The 15,939-nt window shown below is 45.9% G+C and overlaps 1 protein-coding gene across 23 annotated transcripts in view; it reads left to right on the top strand.

Annotated features, from left to right (window-relative positions):
* DYSF (dysferlin) overlaps nucleotides 1-15,939 on the top strand; it is a 210,604-nt gene that overhangs the window by 34,625 nt on the left and 160,040 nt on the right. For all 23 annotated transcript variants that reach the window (XR_014018501.1, XM_081264293.1, XM_081264302.1 and 20 more), the window contains exon 4: nucleotides 14,486-14,591. Coding sequence is in view for 22 of the 23 variants with exons in the window: in XM_081264293.1 (XP_081120419.1) it covers nucleotides 14,486-14,591 (106 nt within the window). In the remaining variant the exon portion in view is untranslated. The remainder of the gene's footprint in view (nucleotides 1-14,485; nucleotides 14,592-15,939) is intronic.

The following is a 15,939-nucleotide window of genomic DNA, read 5'->3' as shown; positions in this document are numbered from 1 at the left end:
TCTTTTCCTCTGGCTTCTGGGGCATTTGGGACTTCTGTCTTTTCTTCAGTGATCACTGGCCTCCTTAGATCAGGTCTGCTGGCCTGGAGTGGGATCGTGGGAAGCACTCCATTCACTCATATCTCAGGAAGGGGACCTTAGTCTTGGAACTGTCTCAAGGCTGCTTAACACCTCCTCTACCCACCCGTGGGGCAGCCCCAAGCCTGAGCGACCCTGGGCCAGCTTCAGGGCTGGATGAACTTTGTGTGGACCAAAATCAGGATTCAAATGCTCATAAAAGGAAGCTCTGCTCCTCTGGATGGAAGACACTGAAGCAATCCAGCTGGAGGATCTGGAATCTGGTCCTGGGCTGCCCTGGACCACTTCCTGTTTATTCTGGGCCTTTCTGAGAGGAGCTGGAGGAGAGATGATCCTGGTCTCTGACCGAATGTTTGGGCCTGTGGGATGTTCAGCCCTGAGGCGCTGATTTCTAGTTCAGAGCAGGGGTGTCCAACTCCCCAGGGGCTGGGCCTTTCCACTGTGCAGCTGGACTGAGAGCCACCCAATTCTGATTCCGGACTAGTTCTCCTCAGTAGAACTTTCTGAGGTTATGGAAACATCTGAGTGGATTAGGGAAATAGAGGAGCTGGGTCTTCAACTGTATTTCATCTTAGTGACTTTGAATAACTCCATGTGGCCAATGGCTACTGTATTTAGACAGGGAAGCTCTAGATTTTTTTAGAACAGGGTTCTAACCCTGGCTGCCTCTTAGAATTACCTGGGAATTTAAAAACATACCCATGTCTGAGCTCCACACCAAATAGATCAAACAAGACGCTTCAGTGGGGCTGCAGGTGTCAGGGCTTTTGGAAACTGCCCACAGGAGGCCAGGGTACACCCAAGGTGAGAACCCATGGAGTTAGAGCCACACTGCCACTTTGAAAAGGAATTGTTTTCAAATTTTTCATGGATGAGCTGAGAAATAGATACAAGCAGTTATTGCTTGAATATGTAATCACCATAAAAATCATTCAAATAAACAAAACAATAAATACTAAGTCAAACTAAGTAAGAACAATTACAAACAATGCATAATCATTTAATAAAATAATTTAAAAAATATATTTTTTTGGAACAGGGGATTGAATCCAGCGTCGCTTAACCACTGAGCCATATCACAGCCTTTTAAAAATATTTTATTTAGAGACTTTTAATATTTTATTTAGAGCCTGAGTTGCTTAAGGTCTTGCTAAGCTGAGACTGGCTTTGAACTTGTGATCCTCCTGCCTCAGCTGCTCGAGCCACCTGGATCACAGGCGTACGTCACTGTACCCAGCACAAATATTAAAAGGAAGCTGAAACTAAACATGGTAAAATTGTTAGAGAAATGAAAAATAGATCAAAGAATCCTGATGGTAACTAAACCCTGATATATGAAAATGAGACTTATTAAAAAACAGTTCCGGGGGCTGGGATTGTGGCTCAGTGGTAGAGCGCTTGCCTAGCATGCATGGGGCCCTGGGTTCGATCCTCAGCACCACATAAAAATAAATGAATGGAATAAAGGTATTGTGTCCAACTACAACTCAAAACAAAACAAACAAACAAACAAACAAAACCAGTTCTATAAAAGGCAGCTCAAAATATCAGGGAGTGAGTGATATCTGATAAAACTGGATGTGGACTGAAAAAAGGAAGGAAAAAAAAATTCTAAGAACCCAATCTGTGTTGGGATATTTAGGCAGAAAGTAATTGTTCCTAATGAAAATAATATTTTTAAAATGAAAATAAAGATGGTAAAAAAGAAAAAAGGAAAGAGTTTAATTGTGCTGCATAGAAAATGTAACAACATATTAAACTAGCTTAATTTAATTTGTTCTGGAAAATGCCCCTAGAAATTAATTAATAGAGGTTTTTTTTTTTTTTTTATTGATTATTTATCGCATTACATAGTTCATGATATATCATCTTTCATACATTAGACTCAAATTGTGCTTTGAACTCCCATTTTCACCCCAAATACAGATTGCAGAATCACATCTGTTACATATTCGCATTTTTACATAATGGCATATTAGTGACTGTTGTATTCTGCTACCTTTCCTATCCCCTACTATCCCCCCTCCCCTCCCCTCCCCTCCCATCTTCCCTCTCTACCTCCCCTGCTGTTGTTCAATTCTCTCCCTTTTTTTTCCCTCCCCCTTGCCCCTCATAACCTCTTATAATTTTATGTATCCTTGAAGGTCTCCTACCATTTCCATATGCTTTCCCTTCTCTCTCCGTTTCTCTCCCCCGATTCGTCTTTGTTTACTGTAGTCTTTTCCTCATGCTCTTTCTTCATGTTCTGTTCTTAGTTTTTCTCTTTATATCAAAGCAGACATTTGGCATTTGTTTTTTAGGGCTTGGCTAGCTTCGCTTAGCATAATCTGCTCTAATGCCATCCATTTCCCTGCAAATTCTATGATTTTGTCATTTCTTAGTGCTGCATAATACTCCATTGTGTATAGATGCCACATTTTTTTTATCCATTCATCAATTGAAGGGCATCTAGGTTGGTTCCACAGTCTAGCTATTGTGAATTGTGCCGCTATAATCATTGATGTGGCCGTATCCCTATAGTGCGCTCTTTTAAGGTCCTCAGGGAATAGTCCGAGAAGTGCGATAGCTGGGTCAAATGGTGGTTCCATTCCCAGCTTTCCCAGGAATCTCCATACTGCTTTCCAAATTGGCCTTTTTTGTGCTGCAGATTAAACACACGGCTCACATATGGTAGGCAAGCCCTCTACCACTTATCTACATCCCGGGTCCCGGGTCCTTTTTATTTTGTGAAGTTGCCCAGTCGAGTCTTGAACTTGCAATCATCCTGCCTCAGGCTCCTCAATAGCTGAGATTCAGGTGTGCCCCACTGAGGCTGGCATATAGGTATAATTTTAACTTAAGTTGTTTGATAAATAAAACACGGAAGAAAAAAAATCTTTATGTGATCTAAACTTCCTCCTGGCAAAACAATAGGGTCAAAGTGATAGTTACTTTGACCTCAGTAACTCACCAGCTCTAAGCCTGAGCAGAACAAGGGGACCAGCGTCAACAAAGAGACATACGTGACACCCTGTTAGATGAAAATGTCCCAAATATCACACAGAACATACTTATATTAAAACATGATTCATTGTTTCTCTGAATACAAACCTAACTGGGTACCTGTTATTTTACCTAGTAACTGTACCTGCCGGGTGCATGCACCTGCCTTGCTTTAATTGAGCAGCCCAGAAGGGGACCTAGATCACCAAGAATCAGGAGCATGTGACTGCCTTAAAGAAACTTTAGGTGTTCACAGTAGCGTTTTCTTTGGAATATCGTGATCGCTCACTACCTTTCAATGACCTGATAACTTCATAAAGTGTTCCTGGGGTTTGGGGGCAGTTGCTCTCACCCTTCCTCCGTGGCTGAGTGTCAGTCTGACTCAGGGCTAGGAGGCAGCTCAGGAACCTCCCTGCGTATAGGTGCTCCTCCCTCCTTCCTCCGTCAGCCACTTCCCCCTCCATGCCTACACTGGGTTGGGTGACCTGGTCCCATGGGAGGAGTGCGGACTTGGAGAAGAGCTGGGGTCTAGTTCCAACAGTTGTATGGCTTTGGGCAGGTCACCTAAGCTTCCTGAATCCATTTCTTCCATTTTTACAGAGCATTAAGTCAAAGGCAAAAATGCATCTAAGGGACCTGCAGGGGAGAGGTGCTAGCTCTGTTTGGCAAGTCTCTTCCCCAGGTTACCTGTGCTGCCCTCCTGTGGCACAGCTGCTTCAAGTGACAGCTATTTATATGTCAGAAAGACCTGAGATTCAAGAGATGTCCCCTTGTAGCCTACTGTGGTGCTTGAACTCAGTCCTCTCCAATGGAAGGCCACTCTCAGCCACCTATGGTTCAAAAAGGGACTAAATCATGCTAATTCATAGGTGGCAGCCGGGGCTTGCTGTTCTGCTCCTCCTTGGGAACTTGGAGGATGCTGCTTTACAGCCCAGGCTCTGCTTAGACAGGCAGGAAGAGCGCTCACGGTGAGCACCTGGGTACCACAGTAGCCTATGAAGGGCTGTCTCAGGATTGTCAGGTCTTCCTGATGTAGATGACCATCTCCTGGAGTAAGGTTTGGTGCTCCTGGGGTGAAGGTGACTGTGACTTGGTGCCTTCTGTGACACAGAGCTTAATCTGTTGAGGTAAGGTGGGAATTGTTTTTTTCGTTTTTTCCTTTTTATGGGGAGGTACTGGGGATTGAACTCAGGGACACTCGACCACAGAGCCACACCCCCAGCTCTATTTTGTATTTTATTTAGAGACAAGGTCTCACTGGGTTGCTTAGTGTCTCACTTTTGCTGAGGCTGACTTTGAACTCGTGATCCTCTTGCCTCAGCCTCCTGAGCTGCTGGGATTACAGGCGTGTGCCACTGCGCTTGGCAACATTTTAAAAAAATTTTTGAGACAGGGACTTTCTAAGTTGGTTAGGGCTTCATTAAGTCACTGAGGCTGGCTTTGAACTTGCTATCCTTCTGCCTCAGCCTCCCAAGCTGCTGGAGAATGTGGGGATTTCTTTTCTTTTAATTTCTTGAAAAAAAGGAAAAGAAGGTTTATTGTTTTGCCAGCAAAGGAGAAACACAGGGGACTCCTGTCCCAGAGGCTGTGATTCTGCCCATCATCAGGAACAGGGGGGATTTGAAGAAGTGGCTCAATTGCCACATTCCCATGTTCTCTGTTGGAGTTGGAATTCACTTGTTAATTTGGGAGATAGTCCTTTCTGAGATCTTCTGGTGCCATCCCCAAAGTCTGGGTTACTTCCTTCCCGTGGTGGGTGACTGCTCAAGGACAGATAACTCTTTCTAGGCTGGGGCATTGATGTGGGGATTTCTGGGAAGGAGCTGGACATGACTCTTAGTTCTCTAGGGTAGGAATGTGCAGGGATGGCCAATTGGTGCCTGTCACCCACACCTGGAGTGCTGATGTGATTTTGAGGTTCTGGGAGGAGCAGGTGATCTAGATCCTCCAGGCTGTCCAGAGCCTGGGTAGTGGCATAAGACTGAGGGTCAGGGGCTTTGCTCAGCAGTCTGTCCCATCTTGGCTTTGTCTTGACCTGGACTCCTCAGAATGTCTGCTTCCTCATCAGGACAGAGGTACCTATATTGCAAGGTTGTTGTAACATTTCAGTGAGATAATGTGCATGTGCCACATGCCTACTAGGGCTTGGGTCATGGAAGGCATTCGGGTTATGGGGGTTATTGGTAGTAGCTGAATCCATGTAGATGCACATACGTAGACCACACAAGTGTGTGAACATTTATCTGTATGTCCCACGTGGACACGTGGCAGTCAGTACCTGAGTGTTCAATACTGTGTCACACACACATATGTGCAAATATTCTTTAATTTCAAAAAACTTGAAAAATATCACCAAAGTAAAAAAAAAAATTATAAGCAAGCTCCATTCTTAAAAGGTTCTAGTGGAAGATGTGTAAATTCTCCTACCTTTCACCCATCTGTTTCTTCCCTTCTCTCCAGAGCTGTTCACTATTAACAGCTTGGTGCCTATCTTTCTCGACTTTTCCTAAGCATATGCAAGCATCTCTTTATACAATGCATGTACATTTACATATAGAAGTGTCACCATTGCTTTTTGTCACTCACCATTGACCCTGTCCCAGGTCAGTATGTTACTTGACAGTGTGTCAACCTCATTTCTAAATGGTTATGTGATATTCCAGTCTGGGTGCACCAGACTTTATCCTCCTGCACTCTTACCGATTGGCATTTGGTTTCCCTTCAAATATTTTTTGCTCTCCAATGATTATCCACGGAATAATCATCCAAATGTTTTTATGTTCTTATTCTATTTCTTTCTCTCAAATAGGTCCCGTAGAAGGGAGATCACCGGATAAAATGGTATAGACATATCTTTTTTTTTTTGTAGATTCTGTCAAATTAGTTTTTAAAAATGTCACCAATAGTGAAAAAAAAAATACCTGCCAGTCTTTATTTTTACTAGTGTGATAGCAAAAAACCCAAAGAAGGTATCTTGTAGTTTCTTTGACTTGCAAAGTTGAGCATCTTTTCATAAACTTATTGCCCATTTACATTTCTTTTGTCTGTTGCCTACCCTTCTGGTTTGAATTGCTTTGCTTTTTTCTTATAAATGAACATATAATGAATACATTTGGGGTGTTATTAGGGATATCAACACTTGCTCTATTTTATGTATGATTTTTTTAAATGATTTTTTTCTGTGCTCATCAATTGCTTTGTGATAGTGCATCCTCATGTGAGATTGATACCCACCAGATATGTGTGAGTGTGTGTGTGTGTGCGCGCGCGCGCGCGAGCGTGTGCATGCTCACAGATATTTAAAAAGGCAGAGCTGCTGTTTGCTATTGCTAAGTTGGCAAAAATAGGCATGAGTTCAGTCTCTGGTTTTAGCAAGCCAATTTTCTGGCTCCCCTTTCTGAAATCCTGAGGCAGTTGATTGAAGTGGGAATGTTTACAGTTTACTATCCCATTGTTCTCAGGAGGTTCGAAAATGTTGGCCATATCCTTATTTTCAAGGATTTTTATCATTATATTTTGATCTGGATTCTATCCAGGACATCCCTGAGTTTCAGAATAATTTTTCTTTTGTCTTTCTTTGGATTGAAGTAGAAAACTATTTAGAGTTACCCTGGGGTAGCCCCTGGAGAATTGGATACTGGAAGGAAGGCTGGCAGAGGCCAGGCAGACTCAGGGGCTGTGGAATGTCCTGCTGTCTCTCATTTCCTGCCCCTTCCTGCCAGGCACATTCAGCTGAGGGGCTCAGCTCACACATATTTCCTCCTGGGTGTACTGCAGCCTCCCGGGAGAGAGAGGGAGAAAGGGAGAGGGAGGGAGAGGGAGGGACCTCCCGGGACTGGGGCTCTCTTGACTTTTCTTGTCTAGTCTGAGTGATGAGGGGAAGATGCAGCTGAGTCAGGGAGGAGCTGAGCTGTAAATAGAGATTAAATCAACATGCCCTTTTCTTAAGGTAAAAGATCTAGAATGCAAAATAGATACATTATGACCCTTTTGGAACATTAAAAAAATTCAAACTTTTAAAAAAGTTGCAAAAATAATACAGAGAATATTCAGCTACCTTTACTCAGATATACGTATCATTGACATTAAAAAAATTTTTTTTTTTTGATGCTGGGGATTGAACCCAGGAGTGCTTTAGAGCCACATCCCTAGCCATTTTTTATTTTTTTATTTTGAGGCAGGATCTCACTAGGTTGCTTAAAGCTTCTCTGTGTTACCGAGGTTGGTTTTGGACTTGTGATCCTCCTACCTCAGCCTCCTGAGCTGCTGGGATTACAGGTGTGCACTATCACATCTGCTTCATTAACATTTTATTAACATTTGTTTGATTATAGTTTCTTCTCTTTTCTTCTCCCCTCCTCTTCTCTTTTTCTCTTTCCCACTTGAGGGTAAATTATATCATCTTGGCCTTTTTACACCTAAATACTTCCACATATATTTCTTAAGAGTAAGTTTTTTTTTTAACCCAACCGTAGTGTAGTTATTAACTTCAGTGAATTTAACGTCTATAAACTTGATTTATCTAGTCTACTATTTGTATTCCAATTCTGTCAATTGTATAAATATTGTTTATATAGTGATCTCCCTCCAGCACTCTTGCCAGAACAGGGTCCAGTCTAGGGTCCTGTATTGAATGCAGCCATATTTCCATGGCTTTCTTTAATCTGGAACATTTCGATTGTCTTTGTCTTTTCTGATAATTTGCACTTTTGAATTACATAGTACCCTTACTCTTTTTAAAAATAGAATGCTCCGCATTTGGGACTTGTCAGATACTTTCTCATGACTGGAGTAGGTTAGTATTTCCTGACCAGAATGCTGCCCAAGTGAGGTGCCCATCTCATCATGGAGGTACCTGATGCTCCTCCCTGGGGATGTTCATTTCCATCACCTGGCCAGGTGTTGTCTGATTTTTCAATTGTCTCTTTATTGCTCTTTCTTCCCCTTGAACTCTTAAGAGATGTTTTAAGATGATGCAAATGTCCTGCTCCTAATCAAGATGGCTCCCTGGATTCGGCACCTAGGCGTGATTCTTGCCTGATCTAGTCTCTACCATGATGGTCGTGAGCTGCTCTCTCATCTCCAGCCCCACTTCCACATGTGCCAGTCTGGGCTGAGTGAGCTGCTCCCGCCAAGCCTCACATGGTCACAGCAATTGCACCATATCCCTATCCTGTGTCCCTGCTGTGTTCTGGCCACCTACCCTCAAGCTCACCCCTGGCTCAAGGCCAATTTTCCAGGTTGAAAGACCCCCAAGCTATCAGGCGAGGTGTCTCATTTCCTGCGTTCATGAAGGACAGTGCTGGAGGGAGAAAGAAGCCATTCCAGGGCTGAATTATTGTGTTAGGAAGTCTTTCCTTCTGCGGAGCCTCAGTCTTTCTCCCAGAAAATGTTGAGGCTTTTATTTCTATTGCTCTCTGGAATGAAAGAAATCTAACCTCTTAAACACAACAGCTCATGATCTAAGGTGACCTTCAGCATCATTTGGTAGGGCGAGAATGTTCGGGGAAGGACAGAAAAAGGATGAGCAGGGTGGGGAGAAATGGACCCAGCATTCACCAAGCTCTGTCTATGCTCTGGCACACGTGTGGGATGTTAGGTTCCTCTGCTGAAATTTCACCAGAATCCTCTGAACTGTGTGCTATTCCCCTAAAGCTCCAAGATTGTGGTGGAGGTGGAGCAGTACTCAGTGCCCAGACTGTGGTAGGTGCTCACTATGCATTTGCCAAATGAGGATCAGTCTCAGGAAGGTTATGGAACTTGTGCCCAGCCACACAGCTGCAAAGCAGTTGAACTGGGCCTCCAACCCAGGCAGGATGACTTGAGGCCTCTTATATTCTTTTTTTTTTTTTGGCGGGGGTGGGTGGGTATGGCGGATTGAACTCAGGGGCACTCGACCACTGAGCCACATCCTTAGCCCTATTTTGTATTTTATTTAGAGACAGGGTCTCTCTGAGTTGCTTAGTGCCTCACTTTTGCTGAGGCTGGCTTTAAACTCACCATCCTCCTGCCTCAGCCTCCGAGGTGCTGGGATTATAGGTGTGTGCCGCTGCACATGGCCAAGAGCTCTTATACTTAATCTCTGAATATAAATTCTGATCTAATTTAGAAAGGTAGTTGATGGAGAGCATTTTCAAGGTGTTGCTGTAGATTGAAAGGTACAGTTTGAGAATATGGGGTTTGTGTCATATTCATAAGGATCAGCCCTTAGGGTGTCCCTATAACTACACATTTTACCAGCATTTCTGAGTCACCTTCCTTTGGAGTGTTTGGGAGAAGCTTGTCTCCAGCCCACTTCTCTGTCATTCTAGCTGCATCCGCTCCTCCCTCCTTCCTGCTCCTAACAGTTCTTAGCATCTCTGCGTTGCCCAGCCTGGTTTGCTGCACCCCTTCATTCTCCAGTTCACAGCCCCATGGCATGAAGAAAGCACTGGGTGACTGGGGTGGGGGGCCTGTCACCCCTTGCAGGCATTCAGACCATTTTCAGTGGACTGTCTGCTCTTTTAGGGGTCCTCAGCCATTTGGCCTCAGATTTGCCTCTGTGTGACCTACTGGCTTCTCCCAGAGTTTCAGCCACCAGCCATGATGCCATCTCTGTTCTCCATGTAGGACCTTTCTCTTCTGCCTCTCTCTCTTCTGGCCCAGCCTTCAAACTCCCTTGAAAATTCCAACAAATGCTAACCCTGCAAAGTCTAGACTACTAGATCTACCAACAGCCGCTCCATGTACAGCTAAAAAGTACACCCAATGAGCTTTTAAAAAGCTTTTAAAAATGTCCATGCACTCCTGATCTCTCCAACAGAGAATTGGCAGGCTTGTACACCTTAAATGCACAGGTGCAGCCACAACCCTTGGCCTGAAGTTGTCTCTTTGATATGCTGATATCATTCCTTTGGATATATTCCTAGAAATGGGATAGTGGGATCGTATGATAGATCTCTTTCTAGTTTCTTGATGAAACTCCATTCTGTTTTCCATAGTGGCTGTACTAATTTACATTTCCACTTGTTTCTTATGTATCATTCTAGAGTTCTTATTGCTTAATCCTCAATATAGATTCTTACTTTCCTCATTTTATGCAATAGGTAAGATATTATAGACATTCTTTTGTGCTTTGTTCTTTTCACTTAACAATGTGTCTTGAAGACTTTCTATAAAAGTTCATGATGAACTTCATTATTTTTATAGGTGTATAGCATTCCTTTGTATTCCTACTTTACCTGCTTTGCATGGTGGACATTTGGGTTACCCTGTGTTTGTTCTTACACACAAGGAAATAATAAGGCCCATTTTTTCTTTTTTGTACTAGGGATTGAGCCCAGGGGTGCCTTGTTACTGTGTATATCCTTATTCCTTTTTAAATTTATTTTAATTTTGAGACAGGGTCTTGCTAAGTTGCTGAGGTTAGCCTAGAATTTGTGATCCTCTTGCCTCAGCCTTCTGAGTCATTGGGATTACAGGCATGTACCGCCATGTCCTGCCAGGTCCAATATGTTAAATAATTTTTAATTTTTTTTTATGTTTTATCAAAATGAATTTAACTGACCAGCTTAATTCCCGCCTTCCACACAGTGCTTCAGTTTTGGATTTGGAGGCTACCACCCAATCCCTCTTCTCTCTGCTCTGCTAGGGCAGAGGCTCTACTGAATAATGGAACTAGTTCTTTTTCATGGGGGAAAAATGTGTGCCCTGTCAATACTAACCTGCTTTACTCCTCCATGCCAATTCCTGATTCTGTTTCCTTGGGTGGCAGCAGATTTTTTTTTTTTTTTTTGAGTCCCTATGCTCCTCCTGTTTCCACATTCCAGTGGCTTTGGAACATAGCAAAACCAAGAGAGATCATGACCAGGTCCAGGGAGGCTCTGAGGGCCTGTGGCATTTTTCTACCAGTAGGCTGCAAGAGGCAGGGTCAGGGCCCAAGGCTTTCCTTGCCACCCACCAGAGTTGGCTCCTACAGCCAGGGTCTCCTGCACAGGGGCCCTAGGCCCCTCCTTGCCTGGTTGGCTCCTATTGAATACTGTTTGACACCTGCCACACCACTGGTTGGTGCCAACTGAGTGTGTAGCATCCCAGACATGCAGAAGGCAACTCAAGATGGGGCGGTGGGGTCTGATCCCTCGGGGCCTGGAGCTCCCTGAGTAAAGACCCAGGGAGCTTTAGTCTCCACTATAGGAAATGGATGAATGGATGAGGAGAGGCCTTCAAGGTGTCCTCTGATCAAGGCCCTCTGGCCTCCCTCAGAGGGTCCCTGACTGCACCCCCATTGCCTCCTTCTGAGCAACGCTTGCACCAGGCCCACTGGTGGGAGACTCTGCATCTCCCTGACTCTCCTGAACTAGGTCCCCACAGCCTGCCTCTTGGGCTTTGGGATAGGCACTGTCCAGTCCTTCCTCCTAGGGTTGCCGGGGCTCTGGAAGCCAACTGGCACCTTGTAAGGACTGACCCCAGGGCTTATGGTGGTGGTGGTGGATCTTGGAGGGTGCATTTCATGACCCAAAAAGAGGTATCAGGGAGGAAATAACAGTCAATCTGAGGCAGCTTGGAGGTGCTGGGCTGGCAGGGGTGGGGCCAAGGCTTCCTTCTGCATTTCCTCCCATTGTTCCCACCCCACTTCCGGGAATTCTCCTGGGCCTGGGCTGAGAGGTCAAGGCTGCCGACAAAGGGAGACAGGAGACCTGGATTTGCGTTGGCCCTCTGGTTTCGACTCCCAAATTGGAGCTCCAGCCCCATGTACAGGTCTCTAGTTGACTAGGACTGCTGTCTGTCCCCTCCACTCCTGCTTCCTGGCCTGGCCTTCCTGTCCCCAATGCTGGAAGTCTCAGGGCTGTGGAGATTGCCCAGGGAATCTGGAGAGCCCTAGGACAGGCTGTGCCATCTCTGCTTGTACAAGTCATTCTGATCTGTCACTTCAGTTTTCCCAGGAAGGAGGGACAGGGTGACTGATCTCTGATGCTGCATGGTCTCAGGGGTCCTCTACACCTACCCTCTGATCTTTTTGACTTTGTCTGGATCCTGAGGACACTTGACACTTCAGTCAACATACTGGTGACAGGTGTCCACCTCATGGTGGCTCTTTGGGATAGACATGTATATTGTAAGGAGATGAAGGAGTTTCAGAACTCTGCAATGAATATTAAGTCCCTCCATTTAGCCTTTCTTTAAAGATATATGAGAAAAATTGACTTTGAATATATACCACATTTCTTGTCTTCCTAGCAAGGTCACTGCAAGGTGACTGAGAGGTGGCCTACCCCAAGAAGGATGGAAATAGATGTACTTTATTGTCCAGAGGTTTATACAAGTGACTAGTTTTTTTGTTATTTTTAATGTGGTGAAATGTGGTATACATTAAAAACCTACCATTTGAACCTTTTTAAATATATATTCAATGGCATTAATGTTGTGCAGTCATCACCTGATTCATCTCTAGAACTTTTTCATCTTCTAAACTGAAAGTCTACACCTATTAAATCATAATTCTTCTCTGCCTGGTCTCCCAGCCCTGGTGACCACACCGTTCTACTTCCTGTGTCCATGAATTTGACTACTCTAGGTACCCCAAATAAGTGGAATTGGACAATACTCATCTTTTGGTGTCTGGCTTATTTCACTTGGCATAGTGCCTCCCAGGTTAACCCCTGTTGTGGCTCATGTCAGAACTTCCTTCCTTTTTAAGATTGAATAATATTCTGTTGTAAGTACGTATTGCATTTTACTTATCTGTCCATCTGTCTAACTTGGATTGCTTCTACTTTTTGGCTATTGTGAATAATGCTGCTATGAACATTGATATGAAAATAACTGAGTCTGTGATTTCAATTTTTTGGAGTATATATATCCAGAATTGGGGTTGCTGGGTAATACTGTAATTCTCTGTTTTAGCTCTTTTGAGGCACCTCCAGGCTGTATACCTCAGCAGCTGTACCTCTTCCTGTTCCCCACCAGCAGTGCACAAGGGGTCCAGTTTATCCACATCTTTTTTTTTGGGGGGATGGGGTACTGGGGATTGAACTCAGGAAGTTCAATCAATCACTGAGCCACATCCCCAGCCCTATTTTGTATTTTATTTAGAGACAGGGTCTCATTGAGTTGCTTAGTGCCTCACTTTTACTGAGACTGGCTTTGAACTCAGCCTCCTGAGCCACTGGGATTACAGGTGTGCACCACTGCGCCTGGCTGTCCACATCTTGACCAACGCCTTCTCTCTAAATAATAGCCATTCTAGTGGATGTACAGTGGTATTTCATTGTAACAAGTTTTATTTTTTTAAAATCAGCTAATTAGGTCAAGATTGCAGTTTTATTTTATAGGGTCATAAAAACATATATCCAAATTAGTGGTTACAGGGGTCAGAAAACGGATGGTCCTGGATACCAGGTTTGGTTCATCCATCAGAGAAGAAGGAGGGGAAGAGGAAGAGGAAGATGAAGGGTGAGAATAAGGAGGGCAAGGGGAAGGAAGAAGGAGAAGAAGAGGGAGGAGTAGGAGGAGAAGAAGGAAAGGGAGCCGTGACTGTTCACTGGATTAATGAAGCTTCGTGCCCTGATGGGACTGTCAGGATGGTTCGGATTCCCAAGAAAGCAAGCAGGACCAGTGCCTCCCTTAGGTGGCAGGTTCTAATGGACTCAGCCACTTACCCACTGTTTTCCTGCTGCTGCAGAGAGGCACGTAGTACATGGTGCAGTTTTGTAGCTCAGGGAACACCACTCCTCAGGGCCCTTCAAAGGGCCCTTCGCTGGCCACTGTGCTGGTGGCCCACTCTTTCCCAGGAGCCCATTGTGTAAGGTGCCCCCGGCCTCGGTGAGATGTGCGGCCTCAAGTGTGTGTGCTTTTGGCCATTTTGGGTCTCCCCAGGGAGGGAGGCTGTCTCCCCTGCCTCAATGTCCTTTCTCCCTGTGCCTGAAGACAGGGAAGTTCCTTTGTTTTGACTGATGATTGCTGCTGTTGAGTCCTGGTGTAGTTGGTGTAGACAGCCTGTGTAGACACGGCTGATGGGAGCTGCTGAGGCTCAGGAGCAATGCCGGTGTGATGATGGAGAAGGTGACCCTGCCTTCCAGGGATGCTGGCCTGGTATGCTGTCAAGGAGTGGTGGGGAAAAGTCCTTACATGTGACAGTGGAGACCTGGCTGGGCCTCCGGGGTGTGGCAGGAACGGTCAAGGTTGACCTTGGGGAAGGGCGTGTGCCTCTTACCCCTCTCTTATGCCCAGGTGTTTTCCCAGGGACCTGGTCTTCCAGGGATGGTGCCTGATAGTGACTTGGTTGGGGATGCAGGGGGAAAGCTCAGGGGCTCCCAGGGGACTGGTGGTCTAGGTAGATCACCTTTGTGTATGTGGTGGTGGTGGTGGTGCTGGTGAGGGGTCTGGTGGGAGAAGAACCAGGGCACATCAGGCTAGTTTTCTACATTGGACTTCTCTGTCCTCCCAGGTTCCTGGGGGAAGCCAAGGTCCCACTCCGGGAGGTCCTTGCCACTCCCAGCCTGTCTGCCAGCTTCAATGCCCCCCTGCTGGACACCAAGCAGCAACCCACTGGGGTAAGTACCAAATGGCCCCTGCATTTGGCCAGTTTCCGGTCTGAGTCCTTGACTGGTGGCTCCTACTCCCTCTGTCACCTTTGATTTTCCGACTTCAGAGATGTGTCAAAGTCCAGCTTCCATAACTAAGCCAGATCTTGGGGTGAACACAGGAGGGACACAGAAATGGGAGGGAAGGGGGCCCTGGTCAAGTCAGCTTTGACCCCTACCAACTTGGCCTGCCTCTGGGTCTTGTTCTGTCCATTGGGCCACCTTCTGTTCCAAGTTCCCGGTCAGCCTTGAGTCTCCCTGAGAGAACTGCCTTCCTCATTGCCCAGCCCCATGCTCCAGATTTGGAATAACTGAGTCATCCGGGTCACAGATTACAAGGAAGGAAGACAGACAGCCCTCCCCTGCCCACCAGGACCTGTCAGACCCCCTTCCTTTTCTTCCTTTGTCTTTCCTGCCCCTCCTCCAGCCTTGCAGGGCACTCCTGTTCCAAGCAGCCAATTCCCAGCCCTCATCTCTGGCCTCCTGTTATTTTTAGTGAGCTAAATATACCCTGCAGGGTTCTTTCTTCCTGGTCACTAGGATTCCCGACCTTCCCTCCAAGTCTACCTTCTAGGATGCACTGAGGAGCTATAGATCTGGAAATGCTTCCTTCCAGTGAGACCTGGAAAGTTCTGGGTGGGCCTTGACTTTTTTTCAGATAGGGTGGGGTGTGCTTCTGTGTGTTTGTGCGTGTGTGTATGTGTGTGTGTGTGTGTGTGTGTGTGTGATTGAGCCCTTTGCTGGACAGGGCAGTCTGGGCTGAGCTGAATGTGAAACCACACTGGGTGCTGAGATCTGGAGAAAGGGAACAACTGGGGACCCAGAGAATGGATGTCCAAATGGGACATCCAAGGGTGCAATCTCCAAGCCTCCAGAGTGGGAGGGGCTCGAGTGGCTCACTGCACTTCTGGTCTGTGACTCTCTTAATGCTGCAGTCTGCTCCCATGGTCTTGGGACAGTGATGGCCAGGCTGCTTCCTTGGTGGGGAGTTGCCACTTCCCAGAAGAATCCCTTCCTGTCTCAGACCTTGCTGGTTGACAGGACATTCTGGTTCAGTGCAGTGTCCTCGAGTCTCCTCTTAGGCTTCCCTTGATCTCTCCAGTCTCCTGACACTGCCTCCAGTCATGGAGGATTCCAGGGGTGATGGAGCTGTCCCTTCAGGGATCCTGAAGAGGGCCCTAGCTGGCCCTGGAGAAGGCATAGGGATCAAGGGAGCTGGTGAGAGGCCGGTGGGGTCAGGGAATCTGCGAGGAGCTTTTCCATCACACCTAGGGTGAGGCCATTCTTTTGTCATTATGCGACCTTAAAGCCTCCAACC

This window comes from Spermophilus citellus (genome assembly GCF_964194105.1).
Source record: "Spermophilus citellus genome assembly, chromosome: 13".
In the NCBI taxonomy this organism is placed as follows: Eukaryota; Metazoa; Chordata; class Mammalia; order Rodentia; family Sciuridae; genus Spermophilus; species Spermophilus citellus.
The sequence above is the reverse complement of the archived record's forward strand: the minus strand, read 5'-3'. Positions and strand labels throughout refer to the sequence as shown.